The sequence below is a fragment of the Lithobates pipiens genome, unplaced genomic scaffold (assembly GCF_037356315.1).
Source record: "Lithobates pipiens isolate NorthernLeopardFrog02 unplaced genomic scaffold, aLitPip1_a1.2 Scaffold_10, whole genome shotgun sequence".
Taxonomy (NCBI): domain Eukaryota; kingdom Metazoa; phylum Chordata; class Amphibia; order Anura; family Ranidae; genus Lithobates; species Lithobates pipiens.
Genome location: NW_027507686.1, coordinates 78,201,826 through 78,220,403, shown reverse-complemented (window position 1 = coordinate 78,220,403; position 18,578 = coordinate 78,201,826). Strand labels below are relative to the sequence as shown.

At 44.8% G+C, this 18,578-nt stretch overlaps 1 protein-coding gene across 1 annotated transcript in view; it reads left to right on the top strand.

Moving 5' to 3' along the window:
* Positions 1 to 18,578, top strand: part of CTSW (cathepsin W) — a 184,859-nt gene that overhangs the window by 45,424 nt on the left and 120,857 nt on the right. The window contains exon 5 of the mRNA XM_077463350.1: positions 5,095 to 5,188. Coding sequence (XP_077319476.1) covers positions 5,095 to 5,188 — 94 coding nt within the window. The remainder of the gene's footprint in view (positions 1 to 5,094; positions 5,189 to 18,578) is intronic.

The following is an 18,578-nucleotide window of genomic DNA, read 5'->3' as shown; positions in this document are numbered from 1 at the left end:
AGAATAAGGCTGAGTGAGCCACTCAACCAAGTCTGGTGCGTCCTTTAAAGTAATTGAACGCACCTTCTGCAACTTCCCACTTTGGCTCAAGGCTGTTGCTCCTGCCCTACCCCTACCACCCCTGCGGAAGGGCCTGCCTCTTCCTCTGCCTGTCATTTTTTAAATCACCCTGTGACAAAACTCTTAGTCCCTATACCGCTGAAGGACTGCTGCAGTATAGGGCAGCGGTCAGCAGTAGTGCACGTCAACCCTATGTATTGTGGACCGATAGCGGTCCTTACAGAACAGCAGACTGTACTGCACTCAGGCCTATGTACCGTAGCACCCTATACCAAGTTACCAGTCCTTATAAAAACTTTTGTGGACCAAGCAGGTTGTGTGTTAGTGATTAGCAGACTGTACGTCAGTCCCTATACCAATGAAGGACTGCTGCAGTATAGGGCAGCGGTCAGCAGTAGTGCACGGCAACCCTATGTATTGTGGACCGATAGCGGTCCTTACAGAACAGCAGACTGTACTGCACTCAGGCCTATGTACCGTAGCACCCTATACCAAGTTACCAGTCCTTATAAGAACTTTTGTGGACCAAGCAGGTTGTGTGTTAGTGATTAGCAGACTGTACGTCAGTCCCTATACCAATGAAGGACTGCTGCAGTATAGGGCAGCGGTCAGCAGTAGTGCACGGCAACCCTATGTATTGTGGACCGATAGCGGTCCTTACAGAACAGCAGACTGTAACGCACTCAGGCCTATGTACCGTAGCACCCTATACCAAGTTACCAGTCCTTATAAGAACTTTTGTGGACCAAGCAGGTTGTGTGTTAGTGATTAGCAGACTGTACGTCAGTCCCTATACCAATGAAGGACTGCTGCAGTATAGGGCAGCGGTCAGCAGTAGTGCACGGCAACCCTATGTATTGTGGACCGATAGCGGTCCTTACAGAACAGCAGACTGTACTGCACTCAGGCCTATGTACCGTAGCACCCTATACCAAGTTACCAGTCCTTATAAGAACTTTTGTGGACCAAGCAGGTTGTGTGTTAGTGTTTAGCAGACTGTGCGTCAGTCCCTATACCGCTGAAGGACTGCTGCAGTATAGGGCAGCGGTCAGCAGTAGTGCACGGCAACCCTATGTATTGTGGACCGATAGCGGTCCTTACAGAACAGCAGACTGTAACGCACTCAGGCCTATGTACCGTAGCACCCTATACCAAGTTACCAGTCCTTATAAGAACTTTTGTGGACCAAGCAGGTTGTGTGTTAGTGATTAGCAGACTGTACGTCAGTCCCTATACCAATGAAGGACTGCTGCAGTATAGGGCAGCGGTCAGCAGTAGTGCACGGCAACCCTATGTATTGTGGACCGATAGCGGTCCTTACAGAACAGCAGACTGTAACGCACTCAGGCCTATGTACCGTAGCACCCTATACCAAGTTACCAGTCCTTATAAGAACTTTTGTGGACCAAGCAGGTTGTGTGTTAGTGATTAGCAGACTGTACGTCAGTCCCTATACCAATGAAGGACTGCTGCAGTATAGGGCAGCGGTCAGCAGTAGTGCACGGCAACCCTATGTATTGTGGACCGATAGCGGTCCTTACAGAACAGCAGACTGTAACGCACTCAGGCCTATGTACCGTAGCACCCTATACCAAGTTACCAGTCCTTATAAGAACTTTTGTGGACCAAGCAGGTTGTGTGTTAGTGATTAGCAGACTGTACGTCAGTCCCTATACCAATGAAGGACTGCTGCAGTATAGGGCAGCGGTCAGCAGTAGTGCACGGCAACCCTATGTATTGTGGACCGATAGCGGTCCTTACAGAACAGCAGACTGTACTGCACTCAGGCCTATGTACCGTAGCACCCTATACCAAGTTACCAGTCCTTATAAAAACTTTTGTGGACCAAGCAGGTTGTGTGTTAGTGTTTAGCAGACTGTGCGTCAGTCCCTATACCGCTGAAGGACTGCTGCAGTATAGGGCAGCGGTCAGCAGTAGTGCACGGCAACCCTATGTATTGTGGACCGATAGCGGTCCTTACAGAACAGCAGACTGTAACGCACTCAGGCCTATGTACCGTAGCACCCTATACCAAGTTACCAGTCCTTATAAGAACTTTTGTGGACCAAGCAGGTTGTGTGTTAGTGATTAGCAGACTGTACGTCAGTCCCTATACCAATGAAGGACTGCTGCAGTATAGGGCAGCGGTCAGCAGTAGTGCACGGCAACCCTATGTATTGTGGACCGATAGCGGTCCTTACAGAACAGCAGACTGTACTGCACTCAGGCCTATGTACCGTAGCACCCTATACCAAGTTACCAGTCCTTATAAGAACTTTTGTGGACCAAGCAGGTTGTGTATTAGTGTTTAGCAGACTGTGCGTCAGTCCCTATACCGCTGAAGGACTGCTGCAGTATAGGGCAGCGGTCAGCAGTAGTGCACGGCAACCCTATGTATTGTGGACCGATAGCAGTCCTTACAGAACAGCAGACTGTACTGCACTCAGGCCTATGTACCGTAGCACCCTATACCAAGTTACCAGTCCTTATAAGAACTTTTGTGGACCAAGCAGGTTGTGTGTTAGTGTTTAGCAGACTGTGCGTCAGTCCCTATACCGCTGAAGGACTGCTGCAGTATAGGGCAGCGGTCAGCAGTAGTGCACGTCAACCCTATGTATTGTGGACCGATAGCGGTCCTTACAGAACAGCAGACTGTAACGCACTCAGGCCTATGTACCGTAGCACCCTATACCAAGTTACCAGTCCTTATAAGAACTTTTGTGGACCAAGCAGGTTGTGTATTAGTGTTTAGCAGACTGTGCGTCAGTCCCTATACCGCTGAAGGACTGCTGCAGTATAGGGCAGCGGTCAGCAGTAGTGCACGGCAACCCTATCTATTGTGGACCGATAGCGGTCCTTACAGAACAGCAGACTGTACCGCACCCAAGCCTATGTACCGTAGCACCCTAGACAGACCAAGTTACCAGTCCTGATAAAGAGCTTTGTGGAACAAGTGAGTTGTGAATGATTAGCAGACTGCAGCAGAAGGGCAGCAGTCAAGTATAATATTCTTTCTATATTTGGAAGAAAGAATATTATACGTGTACAAGCCTATTACCGTACCACTGATACCAGTCCTGAAAAGAACCTTTGTGGAACTAATAGTAACAGCAAGTCTTTAAAATTATCCTCACTGCCTGACACACTGCTTCCTGCCTGTCCCTATACAAATTGGCAAAAAAGAGTAGGCTGGAACGATTAGCTGGAACAGCTCTTTTGTGGACCTGATAGTAACAGCTAATGATGATGATGATGATGATGATGAAGAAAGACTAATCTGGCTGAGCTGTCCCTAAAATAGCAGCATACAGCGCTCTGTCCCTTTATCTAAACTGACAAAAGAAACTCAGGCTGCTGACCTAACACCTATACCAGTCCTGAAAAGAACTTTTGTGTACCAAATAGCTAGCGTTTTCTCTGTCCCTACTCCACACAGGATCCTTTCCCTACAGTGACAGAAGAAAGAATGTAAAATGGCCACCGGATCGGGTGTATTTATAGGTTAGGGGGAATGTCCAAGTGTCCATGAGCTGTCATGTCTCAATTGGTTGTCCTGTAACACATGATAAACGTGTCACGAAAGGTTAAAGTTCTTGTATACATTAAACACGTAAGTCCGCCGGGGCGAACGACGGAAAAAGGCGTTCGAACCCGCGGACGGCGAAAGTCGGAAATTCGCCGCGAAACGACCGCCGGGCGAACCGTTCGGCCATCACTACACAGGACATGGTTCCAGTAATCCATGTCCTTAGTCTGGTTGTCTTCAGCAAACTGTTTGCGGGCTTTCTTGTGCATCATCTTTAGAAGAGGCTTCCTTTTGGGATCACAGCCATGCAGATCAATTTGATGCATTGTGTGGCATATGGTCTGAGCACTGACATGCTGACCCCCCCACCCCTTCAACCGTTGCAGTAATGCTGGCAGCACTCACACGTCTATTTCCCAAAGACAACCTATGGATATGACACTGAGCACGTGCACTCATCTTCTTTGATCGACCATGGCAAGGCCTGTTCTGAGTGGAACCTGTCCCGATAAACTCAGTGTATATATATATATATATATATATATATATATATATATATATGCATGTTACATTTGGCTGCTGTTACTGCTGTTAGTGCACCCTGCTGGTTGGTTGACATTTGCTCTGGCTATTTGGCAGATGAGACTAGGATGTCTTGCAATTGTAACTGATACTTTTGCTGGACAGCTTGGCCTGTTACAGAACATGGAAAAATAATAATTTTACAGGTAGGACCAACAGGTAACAAACCTATGTAAGGGTTAATTCAGAAAAAACTGCTGGGATAATGGTATTGATCAGCTGCATCTTTTATGTAATTTTTTTTACTGTAGTTACACTTTAAAGTGGAACTTCACTCTCTCAATCAACATTGACTATTTGTAATCCTTATGTTGCTAGCATTAGTAAATAGATAGGAAAGTATATCATATTTACATGTTTCAAACATTTTTCTTACACTTCTTCAATCGGTTCCTGATTTTCCAGGCCTAGGCAAAAAATGTCATACATCCCAGGAGTCTTCAGGAGAGTAGGAGGGGTTTTTTAAGCTAAGCACAATCCCTGCTTGCATACCTGAGCTAAGGGCAGATGGATTCTAGGAAGTAAATATATCATCTGCCCTTATTCAAGATTGCTCCAGCCAGAAATTCTAGGGTTTGTTTTCCAAAGTGAATTCTCAGCAAAATAAAGCATGGAGACATGGATGGATGGGAGAATTTGCTTTGAATATTAAAAATAAATTAAATAGTCTTTTTCGTTTGTGCCACTCAGATGCAGTGTAGTTACGCTTTAGGTTCTCAATTTCTGTTGTTACCACAGCTGTTTTAAAGGCTGAAAAAGATTATTCAGAAATATAGGTGTGGAAGCATTTCAATGAAAAACACCGCAGACTAAAGGCTTTGATATTTGTTATTATTAAATAATCCATGTTAATACTCATGTTATTCACAAGTTCAAAGATTTGTAATAGTTTCTGTTTATTATAAATGCTTCTATTTCATTAACAGGGGCAGTGTGGATCCTGTTGGGCATTTGCAGCCGTTGGCAACATTGAGGCACAGTGGGGAATTCAAAGAGAGCCTAGGAACCTCTCAGTACAACGTAAACTTTTATAATTTATCTTACAGACCATCATCACCCTCTGTACTCAGATATATACTATAGGTAGAGTCTGAACATGTTAATTAGAGCATATTTCCAAATACTTTTACATTTTCCAGAATAAATGAAAAATAAAAACCTGCTTTATGTAGTAATAGAGGGTCTCACCTACATCATAACTATTGTTGTGTGAACATACATACTGTTACTTGTGTTACATCAACACTCAAATTTTCCACTCACCTATTTGCCTTTTGTGAGTGGAAAATGAGGGCTGGCGAGCATGGGCTGTCTCGAGTGGGGGGCAAGCACCATCCACAAAAAAATAAAAATTGTCCTAGAATCCACCTTCACCTAAATAGAGTATCAGCCAAATCGCCAAATGAAAGATGGGATACCTACCGCATAAGCAAAAAACACTATATAATAGAAAATTAGGGATAAGAGAGTCCCATGAAAGCAAAAAAGGGAAGAATCAACCACAGCTTTTGATACAAAATAAAAAGATTGGCTTCATTGAAATGTAGGGGGAGGGGCCACATACACAGTATAACAGGTGTATGCAAAAAGGGAATATAGTAAATCCTATTTAACACTATATATCTCACTAAATATAACAATCCATAAAAATATGCTGCAGCATTATAGAATTAAAAATGCAGAGTATTTTTACAGGAAAAAAAACACACCATATATCCATTATACCCCAGATGAAAGTGACGGCATAATTCAGTCCATAATTAACTCATTTGTGATTAGGGATGATCTTGGTGTTCGAGTCGAAGGCATGTTCGACTCGAACACCGGCTGCTCGCCTGTTCGGCGAATCCAGAACTTTGTGGGCCGTTCGTGCCATATTCGTGTGGCGCTCACGGCCCACAATGCACTGCACCATCGCAGTGCATTGCTGGCTCATGATTGGCCAAGCATACACTGTGACAGCGCATGCTTGGCCAATCACAGCGCCGACACTATATAAAGCAGCCAGCATGGCGGCCTTGTGTAGTGTGTTGGCGTGCAGGGAGAGAGCAGGATAGGCAGGGACAGTGTCATCTTTGCTTGTTAACCTAGCGCAGTTACAGTGGGTGTAGTGTGCCTCCTGCACAGTATACACCTGAAGCTACTCCTTATTGCTGGTGTTGTTCGGTTTCTCTAACACAGGCATCTGCAGCAGTTACAGTGGGTGTAGTGTGCCTCCTGCACAGTATACACCTGAAGCTACCCCTTATTGCTGGTATTGTTCTGTTTCTGTAACACATGTATCTGCAACAGTTACAGTGGGTGTAGTGTGCCTCCTGCACAGTATACACCTGAAGCTACCCCTTATTGCTGTTGTTGTTCTGTTTCTGTAACACAGGCATCTGCAGCAGTTACAGTGGGTGTAGTGTGCCTCCTGCACAGTATATACCTGAAGCTACCCCTTATTGCTGGTGTTGTTCTGTTTCTGCAGCACACTGACTGAATCACACCGCAGAGCTCCACCTGTGAAGGGCGCTGCCTCTGCACGTTATTACAAAAGTTCTTAGGTGTGGACCTTTTTTGAGACGAGTGCATCAGATCCCACTGCTGCTATTTGCAACATATGTCTCAAGTGTATCTCGCCACATTAAAACAGTGTTAGGAAAAATTAAAACGCATCAAATCTCATGGACAGGTAGAATTAATCTGTTAAAAATGGTGGTTTTACCGAAAATTACCTATAAACTCCAAATGCTCCCAATCCATATTCCACATAGCTTTTTTAAAATAATAAAAACACTTTTCTTAAAATTTATGTGGCAAAATAAAAAACCGAGGATAAATTATAATATATTAACTAGAAAAAAAAAACGGGGGGATGGCCTTGCCAGATATTTATAGATATTACACCCCAATCACGTTGGCAAGAATGGTGGAATGGGCAAATACTCACACTGAAAAAAAATGGGTAAAAATGGAAGAGTTACTAACTGGCACACAATTAAAAAAAATTATTTGGATTCCGCCAAAATTTAGATTTAGAAAGGGCACAAATAAGGCACACGAAATCACGATAATAACACTAAAAATATGGGATGCACTATATCGGAGAAAGAAATTGGTTTATAATTCCCCACTAATCCCACTAGCGGGCACAGATTTTTTCACTCCAGGAAATGGCACTCAATTAGGTAAACAAATGGAAAATATACAATTAAAAGATATAATTTCACGGGGCAGTTTGATGTTAAAACAAGAAATAATCGAGAAGTATAGATGGAAAAATTTAAAGGAATGGGAGTATGTACAGATTCAACATTTCGTTGGATCAATTCCAAAACCCATGAGAGACGAGAATTCTCTAACATCCATAGAAAAATTATGTAATTCTAAAGAAACCGTAAAACACTGTATGTCCAGAGTGTATGATTGCCTATCGGAAATTGAGATACAAGATAGCATACCAGCAATAGGAAAATGGGAAGCAGACTTGGGTATCAAAGTGGAGGAGAGGCAGATGATGGCATCAGTATATAGCCAGGTATCTGATATAACGTCCAGAGAGGTTAACTATAAGTGCATGATGAGATGGCAGATAACTCCCGTTAGACTGCACAAAATAGATCCATCGAGATCTAAGTACTGTTGGAGGGAGTGTAAACTACCAGGAACAGCACTTCATATTTGGTGGAAATGCCCAGAAATAAAGCTTTATTGGCAGGAGATTGTAGCCTATATAGAGAGAATAACCGGAGAAAAAATTCCATACAGCCCGCTGAAATGTTTGTTCTATGGAGTAGAAGATATAAGTGGTAAATTACAATTGGAAAATAATAAAGGAAAAAATAAAAAAATTAATACGTTGGTACTTCTTTTGCTAAATGCAGCAAAAGCCTTGATTCCGGTAAATTGGACACAAGTTAAAAAACCCACCATCAAAGAGTGGGTGCAGAGAATTGAATATATTAATAACATGGAATATTTGGTTAAAATGGAGAACAACCAAATGAACAAATATTGGGCAGTATGGAAAAAATTGAGAACTTTTAAAAGGACTGAAACCTACATCCAGGTATTAATGGAATAAATTGAGGAGGAAGGGCCAACAAATAGGGGGGGGGATGGAGGGAGGGAGGTAAGGATATATTTAAGGGAAAGCGGTGGGGAGGGAAGATAGGAAGGATAAGGAAAGTGAGTAGGTAAGACAAAGGGTCATAGATAGGAATATTAAGGAAATCTGTGTTGCGTGTTCGTGTTTCGACATATTGTGTTGGAGGATTGTTTTGTACTTGTAATATATTTATTTTTCCTTTTGCCATTACCCTCCCACTTTGTTATCCTTGTGTTCTTTTAAACGGAAAAATCAAATAAAATTGAAATAAAAAAAAAGTGTATCTCGCGTGGCCAAAACATCAGCCGCTTGGGCACCACATGCTTGACCAGACATATGCTGACCTGCCATGCAGCTCGTTGGCAAGGTGTACCTTAAAGACCCACACCAAAGAACAAAGCGGACCTCTCCTTGCTCCTCATCAGCTGGGATCTCCAACCCCACTATACCTTCAGTCCTCTCTGAAACCTGCACTGAGAGGAATAAAGGTGTAGAATTAGGTGTGTCACAGCCAAGTACTTGCGGGCACTCTGCTAGCAGTACACTGACGTCTGATTGTAGCAGGCAAATTTCTACCCCAGCTGCTGGACCGTCGAAAGAAGTTCACTCTCAGCCATCCACATGCCCAGCGGTTGAATGCTAGCTTGGATAAATTACTAGCATATCAACTGCTGCCTTTTCATTTGGTAGACTCAGCCCCCTTCGGTGAGTTTGTGCAATGTGCGGTTCCTCAGTGGCAGGTTCCCAAACGCCACTTTTCTCACGGAAAGAAATTCCGGCTCTCTATCGGCATGTGGAAGGCAAAGACTCATGGTCCAGCAGGCAAGGACAGGGACGTTACCTATCTTTCACGGCCTATTGGGTCACTCTTCTGGCAGCTGGGAAGGTTGCAGGACAGGGTGCAGTAGTGTTGGAGGTTGTTCCGCCACCACACCTCAAAAATGCTACTACTGGTTGTGATACACCTCTCTCCTCTACCCCCTCCACCCCCTCCATGGCCTCTTCCTGTGCTTTGTCCTCGGAACCAGCGGTGCTCCATAGGCTTTCAAGGGGCTACGCAAGTACACAGGCAAAAATATGCCATGCCGCGCTGGTGTGTTTGGGGGACAGGAGCCTTAGTGGGGCAGATATTTTGTCAGCTCTGCAGGGGCAGGCCGAGAGGTGGTTGACGCCACGCCAGCTTAAGCCAGGAATGGTGGTTTGCGACAATAACAGCAACCTCCTCTCCTCCCTCCGACAGGGACAACTGAACCATGTGCCCTGTGTGGCTCACATCCTTAATATAGTGGTGCAGCAGTTCTTGGGCAGGTACCTGGGCTTACAGGATGTCCTGAGGCAGGCCAGGAAAGTCTGTGTGCATTTACGCTGATCATATAATGCAGTGCTCGGCTGGCTGACCTCCAAAAGGAGTTGCCCCGTCCAAGAACCGCCTTATATGTGAGATGCCCACCAGGTGGAACTCAACGTTGGCCATACTGCAGCGGCTGCACATGCAGCAGAGGGCCATCAATGAGTACCTGTGCAACTACGGCACCAGGACAGGATCAGGGGAGCTCCGTTTTTTTGTCACCATTTGAGGAGGCCACGAGGATGGTGAGCAGTGACAGTGCATTCATCAGTGACACTGTACCTCTTGTCCACCTGTTGGAGCATACCCTGCCTGGAATAATGGACAGGGCGCTTGAGGCAGAACAGAGGCAGGAAGAGGAGGACTTCCTTGCCTCTCAAGGCCCCCTTTATCCAGACAGAGTTCCTGCTGTCCCATCCATGACACAGGAAGAGGAGGAGGATTGTGTTAGCATGTAGGTGGAGCCTGGCACTCAGCATCAGCAGCAGCAGTCTTTTAGGGATGATTTAATGTCCCAAGAAACCCGTGGATTTGTATGTGGCTGGGAGGAGGTGGCTGTGGATTATGTCATCCTTAGTGACCCAGAGGACTCCGGACCAAATGCCTCAGCTAACCTACGCTGCATGGCCTTCCTGATCCTGCAAAGCCTGCAGAAGGATCCTCATATTCTTTGGATCAAGGAAAGGGACCATTACTGGCTGGCCACTCTTCTTGATCCACGGTACAAGGGTAAGGTTGCGGACCTTATCTTGCCGTCACAGAGGGAGCAGAGGATGAGACATCTCCGGGAGGCCTTGCATAAAGGTCTGTGTAACGCGTTTCCAGAGACTGGGAGGTTACAAACTCCTGGTCCTGGACAACGTGTTGCTGAGGCTTCTGTCAGTCACAGAAGGTGTGGTGGAGAAGGTGGCTGTCTGACCAATGTGTTCAGACAATTTTTTAGTCCGCAGCCCCAAGGTATGATTGGTTCCGGCAACCATCATCAGTGTCTGATTTACATGGTGCAGGAATACCTAGCGGCAAGGTCAGACTTGGACACCTTTCCCACCGAAAATCTTCTGGCTTACTGGGTCTTGAGGATGGATCACTGATCAGAACTTGCACAGTATACAATTGAGCTACTGGCCTGTCCTGCATACAGCGTTCTTTCGGAACGTACATTCAGTGCTGGCGGAGGCTTTGTAACGGATCACAGGGTGCTCCTGTCCACCGACTCGGTTGATCGACTAACCTTCATAAAGATGAATCAGGCTTGGATCACCACCAGCTACCAAGCACCTGAAGCTGATGTAACCGAATATTTTTTTTTTGAAATGTCACATCCCTTCAAGACTGCCTATGCTGATGCTGAGTGACTGTCTTGTTATGTTGACTGACTATCCTCTTCCTCCTCAATGATCCTGCTTGGAAGAACATTTTTGGTTCTGGGTGCCGCCACCAGTGGCTAAGGCCCAATTTTTCAGCCCCTGTTTAACAAGGGATTGTAATTACAATTTTTGATGCAATGCTTTGCAGCAGGGCTCATTCCTATACTCCAACTAGAGTATCTGGGAGAGGTTTCAGTGTCGTGGCACCAGAACCAGTGCCTAAGGCCCTATTTTTCAGCCCCTGTTTAACAGGGGCATGTAATTACAATTTTTGATGCAATGTTTTGCAGCAGGGCTCATTCCTGCACTCCAACTAGAGTATCTGGGAGAGGTTGCAGTGTTGTGGCACCAGCACTAGTGCCTGAGGCCTAATTTTTCAGCCCCTGTTTAACAGGGGCGTGTAATTAAAAATGTTGATGCAATACTTTGCAGCAGGGCTCATTCCTGTGCTCCAACAAGAGTATCTGTGAGGAGTTGCAGTGTCGTGGCACCAGTGCCTAAGGCCCAATTTTTCAGCCCCTGTTTAACAGGTGCATGTAATTACAATTCTTTATATAATATTTCATAGCAGGGCCCGTTTCAGCGCCCACCAAGAGTAACTGTGAGGACTTACAGTGTTGTGGCACCAGCACCACCACCACCACCACAACCACCAAAGGCCCAATTTTCTACCACTGTTCAACAATGGCATGTAATTATAATTCTTGATATAATAGTTCTCAGCAGAGCGCTCAAGCACCCACCAAGAGTCACTTTGAGGGCTTACAGTGTTAACTTGTGGCAACACCAACACCTTAGGGCCAAATTTCTGCAGAGCATATAGGGCAGGCCTCTACTTTCAAACATCCAACTTACAAATGTCTCCTACTTGCAAACGGAAGGAGACAACAGGAAATTAGATGAAAAAAGATGGACGGTCACAAAATTTTACAGGGGTGATAAAGTTTTGCATTGATCCATGTCCCCTGGGGCAGGAGCCGGGTCCCCAACCCCTTTTTAGGACAATATCTTGCATATTAGCCTTTAAAATTAGCACTTTTTATTTCGAACGTTCGAGTCCCATAGACTTTAATGGGGTTCTAAAGTTCGTACAAATTTTCGGTCTGTTCGAAGGTTCTGGTGCGAACCGAACCAGGGGGTGTTCGGCTCATCCCTATTTGTAATGTGGATTTATATGTATCCAAACACAAAAATAGTTACACAGGTACCCAAGTACTAATTTTAAGATTAGAATCCACTTCCAGAGATTACCTCCATAGACATTATTATTCCAGAGAAAATATATACATATATGTTTCTTGAGCAAAAATAGCAATATTGTTATCAAAGAAGCATAGTCTCAGAGTTCTGTGTAAAGCATCCAAGCATTAAATAGATTTGGAAACAGTTGCGTTTCTATTATAAAAAATGTATCCAACTGTATGGAGCAGCTTTTCACGGTGTTTAATTTCTTTCAGACACACATCTCACACCGAATGTATCCAGCAGCATAGAGGGGCTTTTCATAGTGTCAAAGTTCTTTCAGACACACATCTCATACCGTGAGCTCAGATCAAACCAAACAGCTAGTTAATAAATTCCCCGCTTATGTCAGTCAGACAGCAAAGGGGAAGCAGCAGGACTCAAATACAGTTATTGATAGGCAAAAGGGCTGCCCAGCTGGGCTCTCACCACTCCAATTGCTAAAAGTCCTCAGGCTTGTTGTTTCTGCTTATCAGCACTGTTCCCAAGTGATTCTGACATAGCTCACATAGCTGCTGTCCTGGCGTGCCGCTGTACTCGGTGGAGAGTGTCTCTGGTCCTTCCACATGATCAGCAGTCACATGACTGGTCAGATCTGCTGAGCGGAAAGCCAAGGAAACTGGATCACTTTGCGAGCACCGCTGACAGGTGAGGTTGAATGGGAGCCGCTCTCCCAGCGATCGCTGAGTGAAAGAAAGGGGAGAGTAGGCGGCTGGATCATAAGAGTGCAGAGAAAGTAGGAACATCGCTGTAACAGCTTTCATTAGAATTGCAGAGTACTTTCATAGACAGATCACCCGTCCAATGCCGGGATGTGTGATGTGTATCAAAGTACCCAGGCCAGAAGGTGGGGCTGTGTGTGACGGCAATTGGCGGGAACACCCGAGAATAATTTCTAAAGGGAGGGAGTGGAATTCAAATGTAAGCTGCTACAGTGATGTTTCTCAGTGCTCTGATGATCTGGCTGGCAATCCTCTTCCTCTCCTCACTTCACCTGTACAGAAAGGCTGCTTTGTTGGGCACAGGTAGGCTGCATTGATGGACACAGGTAGGTTGCATTGATGGACAAGAGGTCGGGTGCGTTGTTGGACAAAAGGTAGGCTTCATTTTTGGACACAGGTAGGCTGCATTGTTGGGCACAGGTAGGCTGCAGTGATGGACACAGGTAGGTTGCATTGTTGGGCATAGGTAGGCTGCATTGTTGGGAACAGGTGAAGCGGAATTGATGGACACAGGTAGGTTGCATTGTTGGGCACAGGTGGGCTACATTGTTGGACACAGGTAGGGATGAGCTTGGAGTTCGAGTCGAACTCATGTTCTACTCGAACATTGCCTGTTTGCCTGTTCAACAATTGGGCTGTTCGCAGCAAATTCGAAAAGCCGGAACACCCTATACAAGTCTATGGGAGAAATCTAAAGTGCTCATTTTAAAGGGTAATATGCAGGTTACTGTCCTAAAAAGTGTTTGGGGACCCGGGTCCTGCCCCAGGGGACATGGATCAATGCAAAAAAAAGTTTTAAAAACGGCCGTTTTTTCAGGAGCAGTGATTTTAATAATGATTAAAGTGAAACAATAAAAGTGTAATATTCCTTTAAATTTCGTAGCTGGGGGGTATCTATAGTATGCCTGTGAAGGGGCGCATGTTTCTGGTGCTTAGAACTGTCCCTGCACAAAGTGTCATTTGTGCAGGAAAAAAAGTCTTTTAAAATCACTTGCGGCTAAATTGTCGGCTCCCCGTAATACAGAGAACACTCAATGAGTGTTCTCTGTATTAGCCGACAATTCATTCATTCATTGATAAAAAAAAAAAAAAAAGCGTGGGGGTTCCCCTAAATTCAATTACCAGGCCCTTCAGGTCTGACATGGATATTAAGGGGAACCCCGTGTCAAATTAAAAAAAAAATTGACGTGGGGGTCCCCCTAAATATCCATACCAGACCCTTCAGGTCTGATATGGATATTAAGGGGAACCCTGCATCAAATTAAAAAAAAAAATTCTTTAGGGTCCCCCTAAAAATCCATACCAGACCCTTTATCCGAGCACGCAACCTGGCAGGCCGCAGGAAAAGAGGGGGGGACGAGAGAGCCCCCCCTCCCTCCTGAACCGTACCAGGCCACATACCCTCAACATTGGGAGGATGCTTTGGGGGTCTGTGACCCCTCAAAGCACCTTGTCCCCATGTTGATGAGGACAAGGGCCTCATCCTCACAACCCTGGCCGGTGGTTGTGAGGGTCTGCGGGCGGGGGGCTTATCAGAACCTGGAAGCCCCCTTTAACAAGGGGACCCCCAGATCCTGGCCCCCCCGTTTGAAATGGTAAGGGGGTACAAAAGTACCCCTACCATTTTACAAAGAAAGTGTCAAAATGGTTAAATAAGACAAACACACTTTTGAAAAATTCCTTTATTAAAAATAAAAAAAATTAAAAAAAGATTCCAGCGGTGCTAATCCACTCTTGCTATCCAGTGACGGATCTCCGGGGTCCAGCGATGGATGATCATATCCAGCGACGGGGGATCTCTCAGTCCAGCGCTGTCCATACATCCTTCTTCTGTCTCCACTGCGGAGACTGCGGAGATCCCAGCGCTGACGTTTCTTATATTAGGAGGGTGGGGCCACCTGTCACCTGACCCCGCCCCTCTGATGCTGGAGAGGGAAGCCAGGGGTTCCCCAGTGACGTGTGGGTGACCCCGTCCCCTCTGATGTAACGCAGGTTTCCGTTACATCAGAGGGGGCGGGGTCACCCATACGTCACTGGGGAACCCCTGGCTCCCTTCACCAGCGTCAGAGGGGGCGGGGTCAGGTGACGAGTGGCCCCGCCCTACTAATATAAGAAACGTCAGCGCTGGGATCTTCGCAGTGTCTCCGCAATGGAGACAGAAGAAGGATGTATGGACAGCGCTGGACTGAGAGATCCCCGTCGCTGGATATGATCATCCATCGCTGGACCCCGGAGATCCGTCGCTGGATAGCAAGAGTGGATTAGCACCGCTGGAATCTTTTTTTTATTTTTTTAATTTTTAATAAAGGAATTTTTCAAAACTGTGTTTGTCTTATTTAACCATTTTGACACTTTCTTTGTGAAATGGTAGGGGTACTTTTGTACCCCATTACCATTTCAAACAGGGGGGGCCAGGATCTGGGGGTCCCCTTGTTAAAGGGGGCTTCCAGATTCTGATAAGCCCCCCGCCCGCAGACCCTCACAACCACCGGCCAGGGTTGTGAGGATGAGGCCCTTGTCCTCATCAACATGGGGACAAGGTGCTTTGAGGGTTCACAGACCCCCAAAGCATCCTCCCAATGTTGAGGGTATGTGGCCTGGTACGGTTCAGGAGGGAGGGGGGGCGGCTCTCTCGTCCCCCCCTCTTTTCCTGCGGCCTGCCAGGTTGCGTGCTCGGATAAAGGGTCTGGTATGGATTTTTAGGGGGACCCCAACGTCATTTTTTTTTAAATTTGATGCGGGGTTCCCCTTAATATCCATATCAGACCTGAAGGGTCTGGTATGGATATTTAGGGGGACCCCCACGTCAATTTTTTTTAAAAATTTGACCCGGGGTTCCCCTTAATATCCATGTCAGACCTGAAGGGCCTGGTAATTGAATTTAGGGGAACCCCCACGCTTTTTTTTTTTTTTTTATCAATGAATGAATGAATTGTCGGCTAATACAGAGAACACTCATTGAGTGTTCTCTGTATTACGGGGAGCCGACAATTTAGCCGCAAGTGATTTTAAAAGACTTTTTTTCCTGCACAAATGACACTTTGTGCAGGGACAGTTCTAAGCAGCAGAAACATGCGCCCCTTCACAGGCATACTATAGATACCCCCCAGCTATGAAATTTAAAGGAATATTACACTTTTATTGTTTCACTTTAATCATTATTAAAATCACTGCTCCTGAAAAAACGGCTGTTTTTAAAACTTTTTTTTGCATTGATCCATGTCCCCTGGGGCAGGACCCAGGTCCCCAAACACTTTTTAGGACAGTAACTTGCATATTACCCTTTAAAATGAGCACTTTAGATTGTGAATGTTCGAGTCCCATAGACTTTAATAGGGTTCTAAAATTCACACGAAGTTTAGGTCTGTTCGCAGGTTCTGGTGCGAACCGAACAGGGGGGTGTTCGGCTCATCCCTAGACACAGGTAGGCTGCATTGATGGACACAGGTAGGCTGTATTGATGGACACAGGTGGGCTGCATTGTTGGGCACAGGTAGGCTGATGCGATTCGTTTCCTTCTGAATTTGTTTTTCGATGAAATCTGACAAATTTGTTCGTTCTGAAATATTCAAATTAAGGAAAACCCGTTTTGTCATTGTCTTAAATTTGAAAATTAAAAAACGCGAAAATTTATCAGATTCGAAAATCCGAAAATAAGAATGAAAAGCCGAAAATTCAAAAGAACAAAAATCTGAAAATAAGAACAAAAATCTAAAAATTCGAAAGCCGAAAAATCGAAAATCCGAAATAATAACTACCTAATAATAATAACTATTACTATTATAGGTATTGGAATTTCTTTTCATATTTGGCTGTTTTTTATCCAAAATAACAAATGCTGCATCTAAACGAATGGAACATAACAAATTAATAAATATAATTAAAAACGTTTTATTATTATTATTATTATTATTAATTAATTCCATTAATTTAGATGCGGCATTTGTTATTTCCAATAATTCGTAACTTCGGCTAAAAAAAATTCGGCAGTGCACATGTCTAAAAGACACACTCTGTCCAGTTCAACGTGAGAGTGCGTGCATTTATGTCAATGCCATTTTCCATATCCTTGTGCATTGTGTTCGCTAAGAAAGACATCTAAAAGTTATTTTGAATTCATCTACACTCTCTGCTGACACCATCAACTGTGGAAGGGAGTTCCACATTCTCACTGATCTACAGTAAAGAACCCCTTACTTATTTTAAGACTGAACCGCTTCTCATCCAACTTCATTGTGTGGCTGTGTGTCTCTTTTAGAGACCTTAAATTAAATAGGTTCCTCCCAATGCTAGAGTCACCATCCAAACATTGGTATCTTGCAATCATTTTCCCTCTTAAGTGTCTCTTCTCCAAGGGGAATAAGTTTAATATTTGTAGTTTTTCTTCATAACCGGGGTCCTCCAGCCCCCTTATTAGCTTTGTGGCACTTCCCTGGACTCCCTCTAGTTTAATCACATCCAGAGGCACCGGTCACCCCATTGGTGGAAAGGACAGGCGATCCTATTGGATGCCTAGAAGGAGAGGAGAAGCTGGAAGCCACCATAGAGGAGAGGACACTCAGAGCCAAGCCTCTGCACCATGTTACCTGCCACCGACCACAATAGGGTAAGTGCCGGATCGACCGGCAAACAGCGGGGGGGGGGGGGGGGGGTGAGGAGGGGCATAGGTTGCCGCTCAGGGGGATGAGTGTGGTTGTTTGGAAAGAAGAAAGAAATGGCTGCACATCCAGAACTCCCGATTTTATTTATTTATTGTTCACAAAGATAACACCAAAGACACCTAACTGTGGTCACGTAGACGCGTTTCACACATACATCTTGTGCTTAATCAATAGACTGATTGGAATAACTGATAGATTTTAAATAGTCTGCCCCAGTAGCTACAGGCATTTCTGGGGGCAGTAATAATCAGTAGTAAAACACAGCCCAATCAATCACCAAACTTCAACCCCTAGGAGCATCAGGACTGGAACATGGACCTTATGTTTTATCTTCTATTCAAGTATCCAACCTGATGCTCCTAGGGGCTATCAGTCTGCTGCCTTTATCTGTTTCTAATTTAGACTTAAAAAATAAAAGTGGTTTTGTTCCCCCCACGTCTTGTACAGAAGCCGAATTGTTCATCAGCAAGGTGGAAGTAGATATTAATCTTTTTTTACATAATAATGATGGGAGGGATCATATACTAAATAATATGACACAGGAAAAAATTACAGTGCTTTCTACTTTGACCAACCGTAAAGAAATCACTATCAAGCCAGCTGCCAAAGGCGAAGCGATAGTGATAATGAACACTACACAGTATGAGAGGGAAATTTATAGACAGTTGGTGGATTTCAAGGTGTATGGACATCTGGAAACGACCACATCAAGGGTGTTAAATAGGATCAAAAAGGATGTCGATCAAGCAGTACAAAATAACATCATCGATGTGAATACACACACTTATTTAACTTCGTAACATCCGGTAACACCAATTATATATGTACTCCCCAAGATACATAAAGATCCCGTTAATCCTCCGGGTCGACCTATTGTATCCAGCACTAGACATGTGCATTCTTTCTCGTTGGAATGCATATTCGTCCAAATTTGGGGTATTTTCGTTATCGTTAACAAACGCTATTAAACGTGCAGAATC